The 23,800-nt window shown below is 36.9% G+C and overlaps 2 protein-coding genes across 3 annotated transcripts in view; both read left to right on the top strand.

The window, feature by feature from the left end:
- Nucleotides 1-1,703, top strand: part of LOC142337727 (N6-Methyl-AMP deaminase-like) — a 37,750-nt gene extending 36,047 nt beyond the window's left edge. The window contains exons 5-6 of one of the 2 annotated variants that reach the window (XM_075387202.1): nucleotides 980-1,110; nucleotides 1,352-1,703. In XM_075387202.1, the coding sequence (XP_075243317.1) occupies nucleotides 980-1,110; nucleotides 1,352-1,564 (344 nt within the window). In that variant the 3' untranslated portion in view covers nucleotides 1,565-1,703. Of the gene's footprint in view, nucleotides 1-979; nucleotides 1,141-1,351 lie in introns of both variants that reach the window. The other variant, XM_075387193.1, reaches the window with a different exon arrangement.
- Nucleotides 1,704-1,786: 83 nt separating this feature from the next.
- LOC142337717 (uncharacterized) overlaps nucleotides 1,787-23,800 on the top strand; it is a 33,714-nt gene continuing 11,700 nt past the window's right edge. The window contains exons 1-5 of the mRNA XM_075387180.1: nucleotides 1,787-2,260; nucleotides 6,427-6,900; nucleotides 10,908-11,134; nucleotides 13,590-13,808; nucleotides 14,224-14,425. Of these exons, the coding sequence (XP_075243295.1) occupies nucleotides 1,888-2,260; nucleotides 6,427-6,900; nucleotides 10,908-11,134; nucleotides 13,590-13,808; nucleotides 14,224-14,425 (1,495 nt within the window). The 5' untranslated portion in view covers nucleotides 1,787-1,887. The remainder of the gene's footprint in view (nucleotides 2,261-6,426; nucleotides 6,901-10,907; nucleotides 11,135-13,589; nucleotides 13,809-14,223; nucleotides 14,426-23,800) is intronic.

The raw sequence follows: 23,800 nt of genomic DNA, 5'->3' as shown, positions 1-23,800 counted from the left end.
GTCATTGGGTTGCTGAGCAGCTCTTAGAGCTTTACTAGTCTCTAAGTGTGCAAATCACCGAGACTGTTGAGAAGACAAAATTAAATTCATGATGTGAGGGTTAGTTTTCGGCGGTTTAGATCCCCCTCCAGATTGCGACTTTAGTTCTGAAACCACCTCAGTAATACAGACGAAATACTCAGAGGATTTTCAAAAAGTGCTCGCTCATCAATTTATGCAATTTTCGGGGAAAATGTTTTCTTGGCTGGTTGTGAGCTGGTTTTAGTGGACTTTTTGGTTTGTTTTTGAATAATTGTTTTGCTTATTGCGGTGTTTTGTGAACTGTTTAACTTTTTCTCATTAGAACTGAATCTATGCAATCCGTTATTAATTCCTTTAGTGAATCTGCTATAAGAATATTAAAAAATGATTTCAGTAGGGCTTTCTAGCAGGCTGTAGGCGACTGTTCGGTTTAATGCTTGTAGTACATTTTCCAGAAATTATAATTTTGTTAGTGATTAATTGCTCTTGAACGAAGTTCATAGCAATTATTGTAAACGTGTTGTTCTTTTTTATGCAAATTTTTCGCTAGACCATTTTGCGTTTTTCTTCTAGAACAGTCTTTGACTTCTCAAGTGACCTTTTCCCGCTTTCGTTCTTCATTTTTGAGTGATCTCTGTTGATCTCACTCCGAAGTAAACCTTGTTGCAAATATAAAGTCAGTTGTAGTAATGAAAAATTAAGGGTCTGATAGCCGAGTGGTCAGTGCATCTGGTTATGGATCGGGAGGTCAGTGGTTGGAATCGCGGTGGGGAAAATGTTTTTCTACCCGCCTGTCGTTTGTGAGCAATTCTTCCGACATTAGTTGGTTTATGTTTACCTACGGAAAGTAAACCATTATCATGAACGCCATTAGTTTGTTCGCAGAGGCGTCTGAAAGCAAAAATTTTGTTCGAAGGGGGAACAAGAATGCTCTCTTACAGTCGTATGTTTTATTTAGATGAAAACTGTTTCACACTAGCGGAAAATTTGATTGTGCAGAATCTGGTAGACAGAATAGCACACGGTACTCATCTGTGGTCTAATCTGCCTCTTGCCAGCCAAGTGGCGGAGAAAAAAATACCCATAGAAGTATGCCCAACATCAAATATATTCACTAGTGTAAGTTTCATTACACTTACCCATAAACCCGTTAAAGGGGTCATAGTTCCGTCATTTGCTCTCTTTAGTTGAGCAGTTCAGATATTCTGTTAGTTAAAAGATGATGATTAATTAACAACTAAATCTTGTAAAGCTACTATGATTTTGGTTATAAAATCCTTAGATAATTAAATCCTCTTTGTCGAAGTCCCCGAGTTTTCCTTTATTACAGGAGGGGTCATTCAAGAACTGCGCAGATCTGCATTTTGGAAAGTTCTTTGCCATTGGCCACCCTGTGGTCGTGTGCTGTGACGATCGGGGTCTGTTCAAATGCTCCATCAACGAAGAACTGTACAGAGTTGCAACCGACTGTAAACTAAGCATCAAAGATGTAGAAAAATTGTGTGCTACTTCTTTTGATTGTGCGTTTGATTTTGATCAATGATTATTCAATTGCTGATTATTCTGTTTCAAGTTCTGTTTATCTGCGACAATCGGTTCCTCTTTTTTTTGTTTTGACAAACTTATTTTTGCTTTGTTGGTTAGACTTTCGTATAGTTTAAATATTTAAAAAATAGTTTTCTTCCAAACATTCGTTTTCAGAGTTCAGAATCCATTATGAAAATCTGTAACCGAGGTCAGATCAATTGACTTCCAAACTAGGAATTCTTTTTCGCTGAAATGGATATAACTGTGGATCTTTTTGCGTACGTTGACAGCGTGGTGTAGTATAATGTTTCTTTAATCAGCGCATTTTAAGTGTTAGTTATGTCTGGCTATAGTGGGCCGGGCAGTACATTGCCTCGATTCCTCCAGGCAACCAAGGCCAGTGCAGCTAGAGAGAATTCGCGGTTGGCTCAATCCGCACAGAACACTAGCCAGTCATCCACTAATATTCCTTCACGTGGATCTAGCCGTGAACGAGATAGCTCGGCAACTCGTAGAAATGTTCCAAAAAGTACTACCGTAACGGAACCTGGAAAAGGTGGAGTTACATTAAAACGTTCTAATTCGATGCCTTCGAAGCAAGTTCGAATGAATCGTTCCGATAAGTCGAACCAACAACCTCTACGCGATCAAAATTTTCAAGCAACTCAATCTGATCACAGTTTGAAGAAGCCGCAAATGCCAGTCATCAAAGGTCAGTATGTCAATGCTGATAAAATCCAAAGTTTAGAAAATTTAAAGCTGTTAATGACTTTTAAACGAAGTTTTAGCCAATTATTATAGCTGCAAAGCTAAGCTGAGCGTAGCTATATTGCGGCATTCGTGAAATTTTACAATTCAAATAATTTGAATTGTATTGGAGCGTTGTTTTTACAACTCGAAGAGGAGTATTGTTGGTGCGTCTTTTTTTGATCGATAATTTTATGGAGTGTATTTTAAACAGGATGTAAAAGTCAATGCCGCACGTGAAAACTAAGTGTTGTTAATGAGAAAACGGTTCTGTTCATGTCGCGCTTTTCAGAATAACCGAGAACAGTAGGTGTGAAACAAATTTTGCTAAGCGTGTAAAATATTTTGATAATGTGCTGTATTTTCGAAGCAGTTGTTTTTTAGTTTTTAATAGCCGCCCTCATCTTCTCAGCCGGCTATTATAGCGCTCCTATTTTTTCAAAGAATTTGAATTGTATTGGGGCGCTGTCTTTTTTTAAAGATCTGTTCACACATTTTCATGATTTTTGAAGTCAAATTCGAGTAGTGATTTTGGTCACGCCGAAACAGGAAATGGAGCGAAAAAGCGAGTGGTTTTGCGGCGTGATTTTTTTTTCGCTCTAATTTTAAAGTAGAGTGAGAAAACGGTGTTTGAACAAAAATTCGGTTTCTCGGTAGTGGTTTTTTGTTCACATGCGGCAATTTCACTCTGATTTTCTGTTTTTTCAATTTTTTTGTTCGGATTTTTTTTGTAAATGGTTTTCCCTATCCATTCGCAGCTCATTCTAGGCCTAGTTTTTTGTTTGAATTTTAATTTTCATTTCTCGCTAGTGGTTTTTTTTTGTTCACATGCGGCATTTTGATATTGATTTTCTGTTTTTCTTATTTTTTTGTTCTGTTTTTTTTAAAATGGTTTTCTAAATTCACTAATAGTCCTGTCTAGGTCTAGTTTTTCTGTGGAGTCAATGAAAATTCTTTGAATTGTACGTCAGGACTTGTCCTGCTATGTTTTTTTACTTCGTCGAACTTTTTTTCGCTTTACCATTTTGCCGCTTTTTCAGCATTTTGCGTGAAATCTTTTTGACTTCTCTGGGATAGTTTCTCTCTTCTCTCATTCTGCTAAAAGTGAATTTGAACATCAGTTGCTCAGCAAGGCAATTCAAAATGAACAGAGTCAGAATAAAAAATTGAAGTCAGAAATAGAAGCGGGATAAACCCATAAAGCCCAATTTTAGATGCCCGCTATTTGAACGTCGTTCCTATAAGTCTTAGTTATCATCTCTTATGCTTATTGGTATTGATAGTAGCCCCTATAGCCTCTCTCTAAGAAAGAGAAGTATGTTCAACTACGAAATGCCATCAAAATAAATCGGACTTAAAAATTGTTTTTGTACAAAATTTTTTTTTCGATATCTTCTATTCTTTCAATCCCAATCATAATTATTGGAATCAACGGCGGCTATTTTCCGGCAATCTGCCGGGTATGTTTATTTTGTCAATTAAAATTGTTTTTTTTTAACCATGTTAAAAAGTAACTGTTTTTTGGGACGCATTTTTTGTTGCAGCTAGACTTTATGTTGGTTTTCATGCCCTTTTGATTTGCTTATTATCATTTTATGTTCATTTTAGTTGAAGAAAACAGGCTAAATTTGAACAATATTTGCTGAATGTTTCTGTTTTTGAAGTTTTTCTCCTAATTCCCCTTTTTCCTTTCTCTCAGAATGGATTTTTGATGTTAAATTGTTCACTTAGTTTTGCTGGTAGGCTTATTGGCTCTAAGTGTAAAATATTATTGGTTTGATACCATATATTTAAGGTGTTTGGAAAATATGGTGGTACTTTAAAAAATTAACGAATATTATTAAAAAGTTTTCAGGTTCCTTCAGTTTTCTGGCTTTTTCCTTTTTTTATCAAGACGTATCGCTTATGTTTTTTTTCTAAAATATTTACTTTTTTTTAACGAAAGTTGGTATTAGATAATCTGTTATCAAAAATGGTTTTTCGAGTCGCAACTTGTGAAAATTTTCTTTGTTTCAAAATGAGTGGTATAATTATAATCACGCCGAAACAGGAAGTGGAGCGAAAAGCGAGTGGCTTTGTGGCGTGTCTTTTTTTTCACTTGAAACTCAAAGCAGAGTGCAAAAACGGTGTTTTGAATAAAACGTTGCTTTCTCACTAGTGGTTTGTCGTTCACATGCAATTGCACTTTGTTTTTCACTGTTTTTTCTCTTTTTTTCGAAATTGTTTTTCCATTCCATTCATGGTCCAAGCTAAGTCTAGCTTTTCGTTAAATCAGTGAAAATTGTTCCAGGACGTGTCCTGTTATGTTTTTTTGTTTCGTCGTTTTGTAACGCTCTTTTATGACTTTACATCTGTTCATGGCAAAGCTGAAAAAGTCAAATTTTCTTCTCCCTCTCACTAAAAATATTTGCGTACATGACCATTAGCGTGCGTGGCGTCATATCTCACACTCTTCGATCGAAAAATGTAAGGTCATTTGCGTGATTAGCTTTTGATCGTACGTGACATACCTCACTCAATATAGTGAAACTTGAAAACTAAGTTTAATTTGAATTAGTTTAAGGTCCAAGGAACTCATATGTGTAATAAAGGTCCATAATAAAAAAGGCTGTGGATTGAATATGAACAAGCTTTTAAAAATTTTTTGCTAAATGCTAAATGTTTTTTACATAGCTTTTTGAATGGCGTTGGTTACTTTTTCAACTTAGATCTGTATCTGTTTCTATCTCTATGATGCGGACCGCCTCTCTATTTCCCAGCTATTATTCCAGCAATCTGCCGGCTCTGTTTATTGACATTCTGACCGTTTTAATTGGTGTCTAGCGAAGTTTGAAGCAATTGTTGTAAACGTGTCTTTTTGTGAAAAAATTTTTTGCCTGACCGTTTTTGAGCTTTTTTTCTGGAACATTCACTGTTGTCTTCTTCTGTTTTGTCTGATCTCAATTACTCTCACTCCGAATTAAAATTTGATGCTAAAGTAAAGGCGATTGTATAATAGTAATTTACAAAAGACAAGGCCTGGTAGCCGAGTGATTAATGCTTCTCGTAAGATTAATGCTTCTCGTAATATAATCCTTCTCGTAAGATTAATGCTTCTCGTAATATAATCCTTCTCGTAAGATTAATGCTTCTCGAAAGAAGCTGTTTGAATCCTACCCTGGTAGAAAATTTTTGCACCTATAAAGAGTTATCTAGACTACAGCCCCTGGAGTAAATTACCCCGCATGTTGTTCGAGAGGAACTTTAGTCGGTCTATTTTTCAAAGCAATTTTTCGTACGATTATTTTCGTCTGACCTATCAATCTTCGTTACATATTGTTTTCAAAAACGGGCTAAACGAGTAAGTTAGTTTTTCAAGGGCACTAAGTCTTTGAGCTCTTCTTTGGTAGCCTTTAAATGTGCAATTCTCTGGAACTGGTGATATATAAATTATTGGCGTGAAGGGCTTTTTGTTATTTAGGGTTTTTGACCCCCACGCTATAACACCCTTATCCTACCTTATGATCATAGGGCCCTCTTGTCTTTGGGATGATTGTTGCCTTCTTCAAACTCAGTGGGCATTAGATACGTGACCTTTACGACAAAGTCGTGTTTTCAGCTGTTGGTCATTATTTTAAATTTGAAAGTTTTGTCATTAATTAAAACGCAAAATTTTTATAATTTTGAGCTGAATTATATTCCTATTGATAATTAGTTTTGATGAAATGCTTATTTAAAAAGCATGTCAACTAAGCATTGTTCCAGAATTACAAATTTATGGGGAAAGATTTTGACAGATGTTTTCGATACTTTGTTTAGAGAAATTTCTAGACTTACTGTCTAAATGTACTTTTAACTTGTGAGCTTGAGTATAAAAACATAGTTCTAAGTTACTTTTTAGTTCATTTTTACTGGATGTTTTTATTTTATTCGTTCAGCATTTTTCTTTAACTGCTCTTGTTTTACTTTTTTCACGTGAGCTCGATTGACTTACCGGTTACAACAATGCTGTTAGTTGATAACGTTGAAGACATTAGTTAAACTAAAAAAATCTGAGTTATTCTTTGATGTTTTTTTCTTTATAAGACGTGTGTTTATTCTGCAATTTTCACTTCTACTTTTTTAGTACCTTGTGTTTTTGATATTTTGCAGGTGGCCTTGTGACAAAACCCACATCTGCTAAACCAGTAAATAGTTCCAGAGAGAATCGAGTATCTGCTTCTGGCAGTTCTGATAATCAGAAAGTTAAATCAACTGCCACAAAAATTGAGCCGAGATCCAGCACTGGAGTTCCAGTAATTAAGCCTTCGCTGAAGCGCGCTGAGTCATCACGAGTCCCCAGTTCCAAGAAACCTTACGTGAGTGCATTGTCATCAACGTCATCCTCCTCATCGTCGACGTCATCAAATACCCAGAGCGCCGCACTTTCAACTACAACCTCGATCAATAGAGTGCGTATAAAATCTTGCTCCGGTTCGACTACGGAAGTTCCGAAACCTAAAGTTCAAAATAGCAATCAAGAAGAAAAAATGGATCACTGCTCTACAGAAGAGGGACATGCAGAAGGAAAGCATAGAAATGAGTCCACATCGTCAACTACTGCTGACAAAACGATTACTGCTGAAGGTTTTTAATTAATAATATTTGAGTTGTTCTATATCTGCATGGTTTTCTGTTCAATTCAAGGAAGTCTGTTGTGGAGGCAGTTAAGCAAGATATTCTTTTTCATTTAAAACAGTTGTTTTCAATGGAAACAATGTTTAAAACAATGTTTTCAATGGAAAATGTTTGTCTGGTGTGTAAAAATATTGTATGGCAATTCTAATCTTCTACGATGTTTGTTCGCCCCCACTTTTATTGAGACGGGGGACTATATGCTCAACTGTCAAACTATTTTTCAGTCAAGTTTGGCCGATCCATGTATTTATCTTGGAGAGTTGTGAGCGGTATCATTAGAAAACCTGTCAAGCGCAGAGCAGTTTAAATGGAGCATTTCAGAATTTTCTTATTTTCGTAGAGCTTTGTAAGGTTTAAAAATTTTCAAACATTTAATATTTCAGTGATTTTCTTCATGTTTATTGCCATTTTGTCAATTTCCGACGTTTTTGCTCAATTGCTCTATGTTCATAGTTTGAACAGTTGCGTATTTTAGTGGCCCTAAAAGATAACCAGGCTGTAACCAGAATCAACCGGATTTGGATTGAATTGGGGATCTCAATTTTAGTATCTGTTGACAAAGTTTTCTACTTTTTGATGTCAATGAGAAGTCAAATTGGAGAAGTGATTTTAGTCACACAGGAATAGTTACAGGGCAAAAAAAGCGAGTATCTTAACGCGTAAAACATTTTTAAAATCATTCAAAATTGAAGTGAAAAGCTGCAACTTACAAAAAGTTTTAGTTTTAGAGCAATTATTTTCTCGATCAATTTGACTTCGTTTTCGGTTTTTTTTCTCGTGTTCTTTTTTGGTGGGATAAAACTTGTGTTATAATAGTGCATTGATGTCGACTGAATTTATCAGTGAGCATCTATTGAGTTTTATTATTTGGACACGTTGCGTTTTCATTAAATTTTTTGTTTTTGCTTGTATTTGTTGTCAATGGCCGCAAAGTTATTGCTGGGGCCTACCATTGGTCATCTGTTGGTTTTTTATTTTGTCTTAAGCTTTTTGATGACTTCACGATTACGTCAAAGCTGCTTCTCGTTCATTCATTCATGGTATTTTGACTGAATTGTGCCTGACGTTATTTTTCTTCCTTAGTGGAGCGAAATTTTTTGTTGATTGGCGTGATTAAGATTTTGGTCACACTACTTATATCATTCTCAAAAATGGCTTTCCTTACATTCGAAATGACCTTTCTTCAATTTAATTTACGGAGATACGCTCATCTGATTGTGACACAATAATTGAAGATTATTTGAGAGCAACGAATAATAGCAGCAACAAGTTATATAGATTTTTAATCAAAATAGAACATCTCAGCAATTAATAAAACAAGAAGTTTCTCTTATGGGCCTGTTTTTTACTATCTCTTTGAGACTGCAGATCTGCGATTCTTTTTGTAGTCATGCTACTTAGTTTCAAAACTGACAGTTTCTGAGCAGCTTTTGCGGCTCTTAATGAACATATAATATTTAATATTATTTTTGTCTTTGAACGTTTGTTTATTTTTTGATAATTTGTCGCTTTATCTGATTAATTGTAGTCCTCGTCGCTTGCTAATGAGACATGATAAACCTAATTAATATTTTGACTCAAACGCTAATGCCCGTGGTCTTAAGTCCCGTGGTCTTTTTATGCGATTTTCTGTTTTACCGATTTTTCTGACCCATTTGAATTTTCGATCTCAAAAACGGGATAAACAGGTAGCGCCCAGGGGCATTAAGTTCTCTTAGAGCTTTTCAGCTCACTAGTCTCCAAGTATGCGATTCACAGAAACTGTTTTGGAGTCTTATATTCATGATGTAAAGGGTGGTTCTTAGAGTTTGTTCCCTTCCCCCGCTTCACCCTCTCCGACAGCCCTCTCCCCCACCCCAATCCCACACCTGCACATCCTTCAAGTCGTAGGGACTTGGCCCCGTGCAGCTAAAGGCGCCCCATTAATCCCCCTCCGGTCCCCCCGCGCTGCGTTTACCTCACGCCCTTCAATTGAGCTAAGGCTAACCTCACTAAACCGACGCTGGCTACTGACGAGGCCAACCGCTCGCCGGTCGTTTGAGAGCAGTTCCCACGGCGTTCTGTTTTGGTTATGTTTTGAGTAGTCGTATCACTTATTCTGATTTGTGACTAGTCTAATCGTTTTTCAAACGGGGTTAAACTGAACTTGTTGAACGATTAGAATGTTATAGTGAATTACATATGATTTTGTGTATCTGTTTTTGTTTTCATCTAATGTTTTTTTTTTTACTGTGATACTATCTGTTTGTTTTAAATGGCAGATTTTTTCTGCTCTGCCTATTTTTTTTTAAATTTATTAGTTAATTTGCTTTAACTTGTTAGCTAATTTTATTAACTCAAAAGTTATATACGAACAGTTTTGTTGACTTTTGAAATTTGCCTTCAATTTGAGAACATGTAGAGTTGATTTCATATTTTTCAACAAAATTGTTCAAAGTTCAATTATGTCCATTCTTGTGAAAGAAAAAATTTGATAATTGGAGCCGAAACAGTGTGCGACAACGCCGATTATCGAGCCTCTTTTTCCCAATAGAATTAGGGCTGTGAAATACTAGCCGCAAGAAGTATTTGACAGTATTCGCGGAAAATGGTTGAATACTTCTCAACTCCGTTTCTCATCTTTCTGCGTCTAATAGAAATGAGGTTTACGGATACGCGTTTATGCAGATTTGAATTTTGATGTCACGTGCTGTCAGTTAATGAGGCTATTGTTTGGTTCGCCTTGTTCTTTTGAAGATTTTCAATTCTTTTCGTAAGTTTTTGATCTATTCGTAATGTGAGGCACTCATATTAATATGTTTTGAATAGTTGAACCAACTTGCGTGCCAGAATTGATAATAATTCATTGCAAAACAACTAATAAACCCACGAAATTTAGTTTCATAAGATTTAACTGAATTTGTTTTTGCCTGAATTTGGTGCTTGAGGTGACGTTATGTATACTGCTTTTGTTCGTGCAAATTTTTGAGCTACTGAAATCAATCGGTGTTGGCTGCTACTAAAATGTTAAATGAAGCGGGCAAAAAATTCTAATTGTCAAATCAAATGATTGTGTTGGTTTATAGTAAGCTTTAGGAACATCATCAAAGAAACTTTTTCTGCAGTGTTGCAGACATTTGACTATATTTTTGCACTCATGGCCCCTTTTTTGTTTGTTACGCGTGAAATCTGCTGAAGTGAAATTCAGATACTCAAATACTCTAAAATACCTTTTGTGACAGCAACTCAATTGGCGACTTGTTTTAAAAATATTTCTTGTGATCGATAATAAACTAATGGCATCAATAGAAGACCCTTAATGTATTAATAGGGTTTATCAATTTGGCTTGCGGTTTTTGAGGCCCTGCGTGTTGTGTGAGAGTAATTTTTCTCCATATCGGTTTTCTTTTCACAGGGAACTATTTTGCGACAGCGTTCGTCTTTTTATTTCTATATAATTGGATGTAACTTTTCGGTCATCGAGGAGAACAACGTTTTTTCGTTGACTTGTTAATAAAATTGGATTCGAACGTCAGGATTTTTTGAAGGTTGCTTCACGGCTTGTCTTGATGATGTCTCAATGTTCATTTGGTTAAATTTTATTGGTGTTAATGCTGCATATCTTTCAAATCTTGCGTAAGCTTTTGTTAGCTGACTCTAATCAGCTTTCTACAAAGCTTTTCGGTAGAGCTTTTCGGTACTGAAATCCATTTAGTCATTACCAATCTCACGGTTTTTCCAATCTTTGTTTCGTTTCAGGCGAATCTAATATTTCAAGTGTAAGCTCCGCGGTGAAATTTGGCCTTTAATTTTGGATTTGTGCGTGAGAAAAATCGCTCTCATTTGTTTTGTTAAATCAATTCTTAACCAAGGTCTTTAAAAATATACATTAAATATGAAATTGTTTTTCATATTAATTGTCGAATGAAAACCTTTAAGAACTTTTTGTACGACTCAAACTCATGTTTTCATTACAGGTAAAGAGAACGAGAACGAGGAAAGGAAAGCAGATCAGAATCAGTCAGAAGTAAACGCAAATATGTCAACTGCGTCCTCAACAAGTGCTATCTCTGCTGCTGGAGGGGAGGCCAAAAAGCTCTGGTCGCTGCAAGATTTCGAATTTGGCAAAATTCTGGGACGTGGAAGATTTGGCTTAGTATATGTAGCCAGAGAAAAGCAATCGAAGTTTATCGTTGCTATCAAGGTTAGTGTCGCTATTGAAATTTTTCAGAAAGGTGAATTGATTGCCTGCTGAAATAATTAGGTTAACCGATTTGGGTAGCAGGGGATGAAATTTTTTTAAGATTTTGCTTGAATCTTTTTATATTGCCGGATTTATTGGCAACCATTACCAAAATAGCTATTACTGTAGTCTTAAAATGTTTAATTGCTCCGGAACGAAATTCATAGCAATTATCGTAAACGTGTGTGTCTTTTTAAGACTCGAAGAGGAGTATTGAGAGTCTACAAGTTTTTTACGACTCGAAGAGGAGTTTTGATATTCTACAGGTTTTTTTTTAGCAGAAAGTAAGTTTGTCCATGACTTGAATTTTGACTTCTTTCTATTCGAGCTTTTACCTCCGTTTTTGATTGTTGACTTCTGTTTTCGAACATTGGACTTTAACAATAGCTTAGTTTGTAATGTATAGCAATTGGTAACAGTCTGCAATTCAAGGTGAAGAGGTCAATTTGAGAAAATTTGATCCCATATAACTACCTATCCCCCCCCCCCCCCCTCGTACCTACCTACCCACCCCCTCCCACGTACCTACCTACCCTCCCTCCGCAACGTACCTACCCCCCACCCCACCTACCTACACCCCCACCACCACCTACCTGCCCCCACCTACCAACCCCCCCCCCCCCCCCACCAGCACCTACCCACAATTTTAACACTTTTTATGTTACATTGGTCTACTTTTTTTGTTATTTCTTGTGGTTTTTGATATTCTGATTTTGTCCAAATTAGGGTAGAGATTATTTTGCACGACGGTTCGAGTCGTTTCCGGTATTCTACCGGCTATGTTTTATAGCAGAAAGCAAGTTTGTTCAGGACTTGATTTTTGACTTCTTTCTTTTCAAGCTTTTACCTCCGTTTTTGATTGTTGACTTTTGTTTTCGAACATTGGAATTTAACAATAGCTTACTTTGTAATGTATAGCAATTGGTAACAGTCTGTAATTCAAGGTGAAGAGGTCAATTTGGGAAAATTTATACCATTTAACTAACTACCCCGCCCCCACTCAAAAAAATGCCCGCCCCCACGTACCTAACCCCCCCCCCCCCCCCCAACGTACCTACCCCCAACTCCAACTTACATCCCCCACAGGTACCTACCTCCCCCCCACACTTACCTACCTCCCGCCTCCACGTACCTACCTACCCCCCTCAACGTACCCACCCCACCTACCTACACCCCCACCACCACCTACCTGCCCCCACCTACCAACACCCCCCCCCCCCACCAGCACCTACCCACACCCCTTAACTGAAAAAATTTTCACGCTTCTTATGTTATATTGGTCTACTATTTTTGTTATTTCTAGTGTTTTTTTCGATATTCTGATTTTGTCCAATTTAGGGTAGAGATTATTTTGCACGACGATTCGAGTCGTTTCCGGTATTCTACCGGCTATGTTTTTTTTAGCAGAAAGCAAGTTTGTTCATGACTTGAATTTTGACTTTTTTCTGTTCGAGCATTTACCTCCGTTTTTGATTGTTGACTTCTGCATTCGAACATTGGACTTTGACAGTAGCTTCGTTTGTAATGTATAGTAATTAAGAGGTGCTGGTAATGTTCAAGGTGGAGATCTCATTTTGAGATTTTTTGTTCCTGTATAAGTCACCCCTAATTATCTTAACTACACCGCACAAACCCCCTCCCCCCCCCTCACCACCTATCTAATTGTCTACATTTTTAAAACACTTGAATGTGGTTTGTTGGGCTACTTTTAATATACTTTTGTATATTTTGACGTTCTGATTTCGATAAGGTTATGTTAGAGATTATAATGCACGACGATTCGAGTCGTTTCCAGTATTCTACCGGAAATGTTTTTTATGCAAAATTCTCGCTTGACAATTTTGACGTCTCGAGTGACTTCTACGCCCTTGACTTTTTGCGTTTCGCGTGATCTAAAACTCTCTCTCAATCTCAATTTCAAGCAGCTGAATTCAATTGGCGGCAATTTAATTCTAAAAGTCAAATGAAAAGTGTGCCAAAACTGGTGCCACTTTTTAACTTTAAATTTTAATAGTGGTATATGTTAACCTCTAATATAGTTATTTGAAGCCCACTATTGAACGTCTTAGTCCCATTTAGGCTCCCCCCCCCCCCCGACTGAAGCAGGTTGCAGTTCATTAAAGCTCCCATTAGTCGTTTGAGAGCAATTCTTTCGACGTTTAGTCGGTTATGTTTTAATGAATGCAACTCAATGTACATGCAAATGAACTGGACAATGAAACGATCAAATAAAACTTCACAAGGTAATACCATAATTACTCAGGTGTTTCACTGAAAAAATTGAAAAAAATGCGAATTTTTTTAGTCACGTATTTCGCGACGCGTAGTTGTATGTTCTGCTTTATCTGTTTATAGATGCATAAAAATTTGCAGAATTTAAAGCAAAGTGCAGAATGTAATATTGTGCGTTATTTAGGTGCTATTCAAGAAAGACCTAGAAAGCTCTCAGATCATCAGACAAGTGAAGAGAGAGATCCAAGTGCAGTCCCACCTGAAGCACCCACACATCCTCAGACTCTACTCCTACTTCCAGGACGAAGAGAGACTCTACATTGTATTGGATTATGCGAGCAATGGAGAACTCTATAAATTCCTCAAACAGCGTGGAAGCTTTTCTGAAAATGTCACTGCTAAGGTTTTTCCCAGTCAATGATTGTACTTCTGTTTTGTTTCTGTAAAACTGCAAAGCATTTTTGTGAGCCGGTTATGGTAAACTAGTGATACCATTTTTGGCCCAATTATGTAGAGCAAGAATCGAAAGCGTCAAATGATTGGTAATATCATTCAATAATCGAAGGCATTTTGGGAAGCTAAGAAGTAGCTATCTTAGCTAGTAGATAAGTCCAATCTACTAAGCTAAAAACCACAGAACGGATATATACATATAGGGGCAATAAGATTTTCTCATGAAGAGATTCGTAATAGTAGTGAGTTAATGCAGAATGTGTGACGCAACAAATGAGAAAAAGGGGTATATTCAACCGGGAATCGGAAGAATGGGGTTCTTTGGCGTACTTGGTAAAGATAACTTTTGAAATGTTTCGTTTCAGTACATTTACCAGTTAACAAGTGCATTGATCTACTTGCAACAGAAAAATGTGATCCATAGGGATCTGAAGCCTGAGAATCTTCTGTTGGATAACAGGATGGATCTAAAGATAGCTGATTTTGGGTGGACTGTGCACTCGCCTGACCTACCCAGGAGTACACTCTGCGGAACACCAGACTACCTGTCTCCTGAAATGTTGCTTGGTAAGTTAAGTGACCACTGACTTTGCTTTGGCCGAAGCTCTTCATCGAAATATCTTTCGTTTCCACCTTTAAGAATCATTTAAAAATTGCATGTCGTATTGGGGTGAATTTTTATGGTATTACATTAGATCGGCTGTACTCCGGATCAACAAACACAAAGAATTGGTAATTATGAGGTACAAGAATGAGAATTGTGAGAAAAGTTGTACTGTATCTTCTCTTTTTCCCTCAACATACCATTTTGTTACACCGCTAATAGATAACAGATTGTTTGTGGAAAACAAATACTATCTACTTCAAGCATCTCATAGGGCGTGAATGGATAGGTCATAGCTTTTCAGAGCTGATGGACTTAGTCTTGAATCTTAGGGCTGTATTTGTGACTTTTTGTCGTGAGAAATGGGATAAACTGGTGATGATTTTAAGTCGCTGAGCAGTTCTCTTTGAGCCTTGCTAGGCTCTAAATATGCGGTTAACGAAAACCGTTGGGGAGACATTAATTCATGATGATAAGGGCTCCCTCAACTGTGTAGGCGTAAATTCACGGTGCGAGGAGAAAATTTAGGTGTTTTGGATCCCCCTCGCCCAGTAAAGATATGCTCCGAGTATAAGATAGTGACTACGGCGGTCAATCCCATGACAGTCGTTTGCCAGAAATTCGTCAGACGTTAGTCTGGCATGCTATATTCTTTTATGCTAGAGAAAAATTCTAGGATTAAAACAAGGTAATGATAAAAACAGTGGCGAAACCCTTTGATTTTTTCCTAACAACCTTGTTGATGAAAAATGCTGAATGCAATATAAAAATCTCAGTCAACAACCAACACAATCTTTTCACGCTACTTTGGCTATTTAAACGGCGACTATACAAGAAATGTGAGACTTTAATCGCTGGCAGAGTAATGTTAGGTAGGCAACTGTTGTAAATGCAAACGAGTTGATAAAAACATTACCCAAGATTTATCTAGAAGTTTGTAATTACTCTCGTACGAGCAACTTTTCGTACAACCGACGGTTTTTGTCTGATAGTCTTTCTCGTCAGACCATTCACTTTTTTGCAAAAACGGATTGAGCAGGTAAATTGGAGGGCATTCACAAAGGCAATTCACCGCAACTGTTTAGGAGACAAATTCATGATGTGAAGTGAGGTTTCTGGAATTTAATCCCCTCCTCTTACTTCATACCCTCTCACTTCACACCCCGCCTCACTTCTCACCCCCGTAACCCCCGCCCTGCCTCATTCCACCCGAACGCTCAAACTCCACGCCCCATTGTAAAGCTAGCCTCCCTGAGCCGCATCCTGCTACTAACGAAGTCTACAGTACGCCAGTCATTTGAGGGCAATTACCCGACGTTAGTCGGTTTTGTTCCAACAACTCGGATTCGCCCACCTTTTTTATAGGGTTTCATTGTACATATAGTGGTCTAGTTAACGCGGGGATAGTTTGACGTAATTTCGAGGTTTTTGATAGCATTGTTTCTCGAAATTGCTTTTGAATACCATTTATGGTGATTATGAGGCGTAGCTTCTTTTGTTCAATAAAAGTTCTTCTAATTAATTGCTCTCGAACAAAGTTTAGAAAATTTTCTCTAATCGTGCTATGCAAACTTGACAGTTTTGGCGCTTCTGTTGTAGAACATTCTTTGAAATCGCGAGTAACTTTATTTTTGAGTGATCTAAGTTACTTTTTCTGAAATGATGTTTGTTGCTTATATAAAAGTGACTCTGAGGGATACAAAATCAGGTCCAGGTTTTGCAACCCTCTGGTAGGAATTTTGACACCAATAAAACATATCTAAGCTAAATCCACCGTAAATTAATTTTCCCCTGCCTGTCGTTTGAGCAGTTCATCCGACGTTGGTTGGCCTGTGTTTGTATTTCAGGACTTGTTGTGCTATATAGTTTTTGTTTTCCCAATAATGTTGTACGACCTCTCACTTGACTAACGCTCGCTTTAAATCAGCTTTTGCGCATTTATTAGTGCAATTTTTCGTGTGCCTTTCTTTTTCTTTTATTAGAGTGAGTGTTTTTGATGCGCTTTAGTAGCTTCTCTTATCACATGACTCAACTCCTTGTCGAAATGAATTTTGCTCAATCAAAATTACCCTTGCTTCTTTACTTCGAAGAGTTGATAGGATTATGTCTTGATCTAATTAGGGGTTATTTGAGGGACTACAGCAGTTTTTGTTTTTTATGCTTTTGAAGACTGAATAATTGGTCTCGAACGAAGTTTAGAGCTTTTATTATAGTTGCTACGTAAACTTGACCGTTTTGGCCCTTTTGTTGGAGACCTTTCTTTGACTTCTCGAGTTACTTCATTTTTGATTGATCTAGGTTACTATTTCTGAAATAATGTTTGTTGCTATTATAAAAGCGACTCTGAGAGATAAAAAATCAACTTCATTGTAGCTCAGTGGGGACAGGGCTGGAGTGGCATCCTGGAAGTCCATATTTGGCAACCCTGTGGGAGGAGTTTTGACACCCATAAAACATTTCTAATCGCCATCCACTATAATTTAGTTTAACCTGCCTGTCATTTGAGAGCAGTTCATCCGACGTTGGTTGGCTTATGTTTCTATTTCAGGACTTGTTGTGCTATATAGTTTTTGTTTTCCCAATAATGTTGTACGACCTGTGACTTGACTAACGCTCGCTTTAAATCAGCTTTTGCGAATTTATCCGTGCAGTTTTTCGTGTGCCTTTCTTTTTCTTTTATTAGAGTTAGTCTGTTTTTGATGCGCTTTAGTAACTTCTCTTATCACATGTCACATATGACTTAACTCCTTGTCAAAATGACTTTTGCTCAATCAAAATTACCCTTGCTTCTGTATTTCGAAGAGTTGATAGGATTATATCTCGATCTAATTAGGGGTTATTTGAGGGACTACATCAAGTTTTTGTTTTTTTTTTATGCTTTTGAAGACTAAATAATTAGTCTCGCACGAAGTTTAGAGCTTTTATTCTTATGGTTGCTACGTAAACTTGACCGTTTTGGCCCTTTTGTTGGAGACCTTACTTTGACTTCTCGAGTTACTTCATTTTTGATTGATCGAGGTTACTATTTCTGAAATAATGTTTGTTGCTAATATAAAAGCGACTCTGAGAGATAAAAAATTAACTTCATTGTAGCTCAGTGGGGACAGGGCTGGAGTGGCATCCTGGAAGTCCATATTTGGCAACCCTGCGGGAGGAGTTTTGACACCCATAAAACATTTCTAATCGCCATCCACTATAATTTAGTTTAACCTGCCTGTCGTTTGAGAGCAGTTCATCCGACGTTGGTTGGCCTGTGTTTGTATTTCAGGACTTGTTGTGCTATATAGTTTTTCTTTTCCCAATAATGTTGTACGACCAGTCACTTGACTAACGCTCGCTTTAAATCAGCTTTTGCGCATTTATTAGTGCAATTTTTCGTGTGCCTTTCTTTTTTTATTAGACAGTGTTTTTGATGCGCTTTAGTAGCTTCTCTTATCACATGACTCAACTCCTTGTCGAAATGAATTTTGCTCAATCAAAATTACCCTTGCTTCTTTACTTCGGAGAGTTGATAGGATTATATCTTGATCTAATTAGGGGTTATTTGAGGGACTACAGCAAGTTTTTGTTTTTTATGCTTTTGAAGACTAAATAATTGGTCTCGCACGAAGTTTAGAGCTTTTATACTTATGGTTGCTACGTAAACTTGACCGTTTTGGCCCTTTTGTTGGAGACCTGTCGTTGACTTCTCGAGTTACTTCATTTTTGATTGATCTAGGTTACTATTTCTGAAATAATGTTTGTTGCTAATATAAAAGCGACTCTGAGAGATAAAAATCAATTTCATTGTAGCTCAGTGGGGACAAGGCTGGAGTGGTATCCTGGAATTCCATATTTGGCAACCCTGTGGGAGGAGTTTTGACACCCATAAAACATTTCTAATCGCCATCCACTATAATTTAGTTTAACCTGCCTGTCGTTTGAGAGCAGTTCATCCGACGTTGGTTGGCCTGTGTTTGTATTTCAGGACTTGTTGTGCTCTATAATTTTTGTTTGGCCTAGAATTTTATACGACCTGTGACTTGACTCAAGCTCGCTTTAAATCAGCTTTTGCGCATTTATTCGTGCAATTTTTTGTGTGACTTCTTCTTTTAAATTTATTAGAGTGAGTCTGTTTGTGATGCGCATTATTAACTTCTCTTATCACATATGACTTAACTCCTTGTCGAAATGAATTTTGCTCAATCAAAATTACCCTTGCCTGTTTAATTCGAAGAGGTGATACAATAATGTCGTCATCTAATTGGGGTTTTCTGAGGGACTACAGCAAGTTTTCATGTTTTTTCTGCTTTTGAAGGCTGAATAATTGCTCTCGAACAAAGTTTAGAGCATTTATTTTTAGTGTTGCTACGCAAACTTGACCGTTTTTGCGCTTTTGATGTAGAAACTTCTTTGAACGTTCTTTCACTTCTCGAGTAACTTTTTTGAGTGATCTAAGCTAGTCTTTCTGAAATAATGTTGCTCATATAAAAGCGACTCTTGGAGATAAAAAAATCAACTTATTGTAGCTCAGTGTTGACAAGGCTGGAGTGGCATCCTGGAAGGCCAGGTTTGACAAACCTGTGTGAGGAGTTTTGACACCCATAAAACATATCTAAGCTCCATCCACTATAATTTAGTTTACCCTGCCTGTTGTTTGAGAGCAGTTCATCTGACGTTGGTTGGCTTTGGTTTGTATTTCAGGTTTTGTGCTATTTAATTTTTGTTTGGCCAAGAACTTTGTACAACCTATAACTTGACTCACGCTCTCTTTAAATCAGCTTTTGCGCATTTATTCGTGCATTTTTTTGTGACTTCTTTTACTTTTATTAGAGTGAGTCTGTTTTTGATACGCATTAATAACTTCTCTTATCACATATGACTTAACTCCTTGTCGAAATGAATTTTGGTCAATCAAAAATAACCCTTGCTTCTTTAATTTGAAGAGTTGATACAATAATGTCGTCATCTAATTTGGGTTTTCTGAGGAACTACAGCAAGTTTTCATGTTTTTTGTGCTTTTGAAGACTGAATAATTGCTCTCGAACAAAGTTTAGAGCATTTATTTTTAGTGTTGCTACGCAAACTTGACCGTTTTTGCGCTTTTGATGTAGAACATTCTTTGACTTCGCGGGTTACTTCATTTTTGAGTGATCTAAGTTAGTCTTTCTGAAATAATGTTTGTTGCTCATATAAAAGCGACTCTGAGAGATAAAAAAAAATCAACTTCATCGTAGCTCAGTGGGGACAAGGCTGGAGTGGCATCCTGGAATTCCAGGTTTGGCAAACTTGTGTGAGGAGTTTTGACACCCATAAAACATATCTAAGCTCCATCCACTATAATTTAGTTTACCCTGCCTGTTGTTTGAGAGCAGTTCATCTGACGTTGGTTGGCTTGGGTTTGTATTTCAGGTTTTGTGCTATTTAATTTTTGTTTGGCCAAGAACTTTGTTCGACCTATAACTTGACTCACGCTCTCTTTAAATCAGGTTTTGCGCATTTATTCGTGCAATTTTTTTTGTGACTTCTTTTACTTTTCTTAGAGTGAGTCTGTTTTTGATACGCATTAATAATTTCTCTTATCACATATGACTTAGCTCCTTGTCGAAATGAATTTTGCTCAATCAAAAATACACTTGCTCTTTAATTCGAAGAGGTGATACAATAATGTCATCTAATTGGGGTTTTCTGAGGGACTACAGCAAGTTTTCATGTTTTTTTGTTTTTGAAGACTGAATAATCGCTCTCGAACAAAGTTTAGAGCATTTATTTTTAGTGTTGCTACGGAATCTTGACCGTTTTTGCGCTTTTGATGTAGAACATTCTTTGACTTTGCGGGTTACTTCATTTTTGAGTGATCTAAGTTTGTCTTTCTGAAATAATGTTTGTTGCTCATCTAAAAGCGACTCTGAGAGATAAAAAAAATCAACTTCATTGTAGCTCAATGGGGACAAGGCTGGAGTGGCATCCTGGAATTCCAGGTTTGGCAACCCTGTGTGAGGAGTTTTGACACCCATAAAACATATCTAAGCTCCATCCACTATCATTTAGTTTACCCTGCCTGTTGTTTGAGAGCATTTCATCCGACGTTTTTTTGCTTGTGTTTGTATTTCAGGTTTTCTGCTATTTAATTTTCGTTTGGCCAAGAACTTTGTACGACCTGTAACTTGACTCACGCTCTCTTTAAATCATCTTTTGCGCATTTATTAGGGCAATTTTTTGTGACTTCTTTTACTTTTATTAGAGTGAGTCTGTTTTTGGTACGCATTAATAACTTCTCTTATCACATGACTCAATTCCATGTCGAAATGAATTTTGCTCAATCAAAAATAACCCTTGCTTCTTTAATTCGAAGAGTTGATACAATAATGTCGACATCTAATTGGGGTTTTCTGAGGAACTACAGCAAGTTTTCATGTTTTTTGTGCTTTTGAAGACTGAATAATTGCTCTCGAACAAAGTTTAGAGCATTTATTTTTAGTGTTGCTACGGAAACTTGACTGTTTTTGCGCTTTTGATGTAGAACATTCTTTGACTTCGCGGGTTACTTCATTTTTGAGTGATCTAAATTTGTCTTTCTGAAATAATGTTTGTTGCTCATCTAAAAGCGACTCTGAGAGATAAAAAAAATCAACTTCATTGTAGCTCAAGGGGGACAAGGCTGGAGTGGCATCCTGGAATTCCAGGTTTGGCAACCCTGTGTGAGGAGTTTTGACACCCATAAAACATATCTAAGCTCCATCCACTATCATTTAGTTTACCCTGCCTGTTGTTTGAGAGCATTTCATCCGACGTTTTTTTGCTTGTGTTTGTATTTCAGGTTTTGTGCTTTTTAATTTTTGTTTTGCCAAGAACTTTGTACGACCTGTAACTTGACTCACGCTCTCTTTAAATCATCTTTTGCGCATTTATTAGGGCAATTTTTTTGTGACTTCTTTTACTTTTATTAGACGGAGTCTGTTTTTGGTACGCATTAATAACTTCTCTTATCACATGACTCAATTCCTTGTCGAAATGAATTTTGCTCAATCAAAAATAACCCTTGCTTCTTTAATTCGAAGAGTTGATACAATAATGTCGACATCTAATTGGGGTTTTCTGAGGAACTACAGCAAGTTTTCGTGTTTTTTGTGCTTTTGAAGACTGAATAATTGCTCTCGAACAAAGTTTAGAGCATTTATTTTTAGTGTTGCTACGGAAACTTGACTGTTTTTGCGCTTCTGATGTAGAACATTCTTTGACTTCGCGGGTTACTTCATTTTTGAGTGATCTAAATTTGTCTTTCTGAAATAATGTTTGTTGCTCATCTAAAAGCGACTCTGAGAGATAAAAAAAATCAACTTCATTGTAGCTCAAGGGGGACAAGGCTGGAGTGGCATCCTGGAATTCCAGGTTTGGCAACCCTGTGTGAGGAGTTTTGACACCCATAAAACATATCTAAGCTCCATCCACTATCATTTAGTTTACCCTGCCTGTTGTTTGAGAGCATTTCATCCGACGTTTTTTTGCTTGTGTTTGTATTTCAGGTTTTGTGCTTTTTAATTTTTGTTTTGCCAAGAACTTTGTACGACCTGTAACTTGACTCGCGCTCTCTTTAAATCATCTTTTACGCATTTATTAGGGCAATTTTTTTGTGACTTCTTTTACTTTTATTAGAGTGAGTCTGTTTTTGGTACGCATTAATAACTTCTCTTATCACATGACTCAATTCCTTGTCGAAATGAATTTTGCTCAATCAAAAATAACCCTTGCTTCTTTAATTCGAAGAGTTGATAAAATAATGTCGACATCTAATTGGGGTTTTCTGAGAGACTACAGCAAGTTTTCATGTTTTTTGTGCTTTTGAAGACTGAATAATTGCTCTCGAACAAAGTTTAGAGCCTTTGTTTTTAGTGTTGCTACGGAAACTTGACCGTTTTTGCGCTTTTGATGTAGAACTTTCTTTGACTTCGCGGGTTACTTTATTTTTGAGTGATCTAAGTTAGTCTTTCTGAAATAATGTTTGTTGCTCATATAAAAGCGACTCTGAGAGATAAAGAAATCAGCTTCATTGTAGCTAAGTGGGGACAAGGCTGGAGTGGCATCCTGGAATTCCAGTTTGGGAACCCTGTGTGAGGAGTTTTGACACCCATAAAACATATCTAAGCTCCATCCACTATCATTTAGTTTACCCTGCCTGTTGTTTGAGAGCATTTCATCCGACGTTTTTTTGCTTGTGTTTGTATTTCAGGTTTTGTGCTTTTTAATTTTTGTTTTGCCAAGAACTTTGTACGACCTGTAACTTGACTCACGCTCTCTTTAAATCATCTTTTGCGCATTTATTAGGGCAATTTTTTTGTGACTTCTTTTACTTTTATTAGACGGAGTCTGTTTTTGGTACGCATTAATAACTTCTCTTATCACATGACTCAATTCCTTGTCGAAATGAATTTTGCTCAATCAAAAATAACCCTTGCTTCTTTAATTCGAAGAGTTGATACAATAATGTCGACATCTAATTGGGGTTTTCTGAGGAACTACAGCAAGTTTTCATGTTTTTTGTGCTTTTGAAGACTGAATAATTGCTCTCGAACAAAGTTTAGAGCATTTATTTTTAGTGTTGCTACGGAAACTTGACTGTTTTTGCGCTTCTGATGTAGAACATTCTTTGACTTCGCGGGTTACTTCATTTTTGAGTGATCTAAATTTGTCTTTCTGAAATAATGTTTGTTGCTCATCTAAAAGCGACTCTGAGAGATAAAAAAAATCAACTTCATTGTAGCTCAAGGGGGACAAGGCTGGAGTGGCATCCTGGAATTCCAGGTTTGGCAACCCTGTGTGAGGAGTTTTGACACCCATAAAACATATCTAAGCTCCATCCACTATCATTTAGTTTACCCTGCCTGTTGTTTGAGAGCATTTCATCCGACGTTTTTTTGCTTGTGTTTGTATTTCAGGTTTTGTGCTTTTTAATTTTTGTTTTGCCAAGAACTTTGTACGACCTGTAACTTGACTCGCGCTCTCTTTAAATCATCTTTTACGCATTTATTAGGGCAATTTTTTTGTGACTTCTTTTACTTTTATTAGAGTGAGTCTGTTTTTGGTACGCATTAATAACTTCTCTTATCACATGACTCAATTCCTTGTCGAAATGAATTTTGCTCAATCAAAAATAACCCTTGCTTCTTTAATTCGAAGAGTTGATAAAATAATGTCGACATCTAATTGGGGTTTTCTGAGAGACTACAGCAAGTTTTCATGTTTTTTGTGCTTTTGAAGACTGAATAATTGCTCTCGAACAAAGTTTAGAGCCTTTGTTTTTAGTGTTGCTACGGAAACTTGACCGTTTTTGCGCTTTTGATGTAGAACTTTCTTTGACT

The sequence above is a fragment of the Convolutriloba macropyga genome, chromosome 1 (genome assembly GCF_964194025.1).
Source record: "Convolutriloba macropyga chromosome 1, txConMacr16.3, whole genome shotgun sequence".
NCBI classification, from domain to species: Eukaryota; Metazoa; Xenacoelomorpha; order Acoela; family Convolutidae; genus Convolutriloba; species Convolutriloba macropyga.
This window is presented reverse-complemented; position numbering and strand designations above follow the sequence as displayed.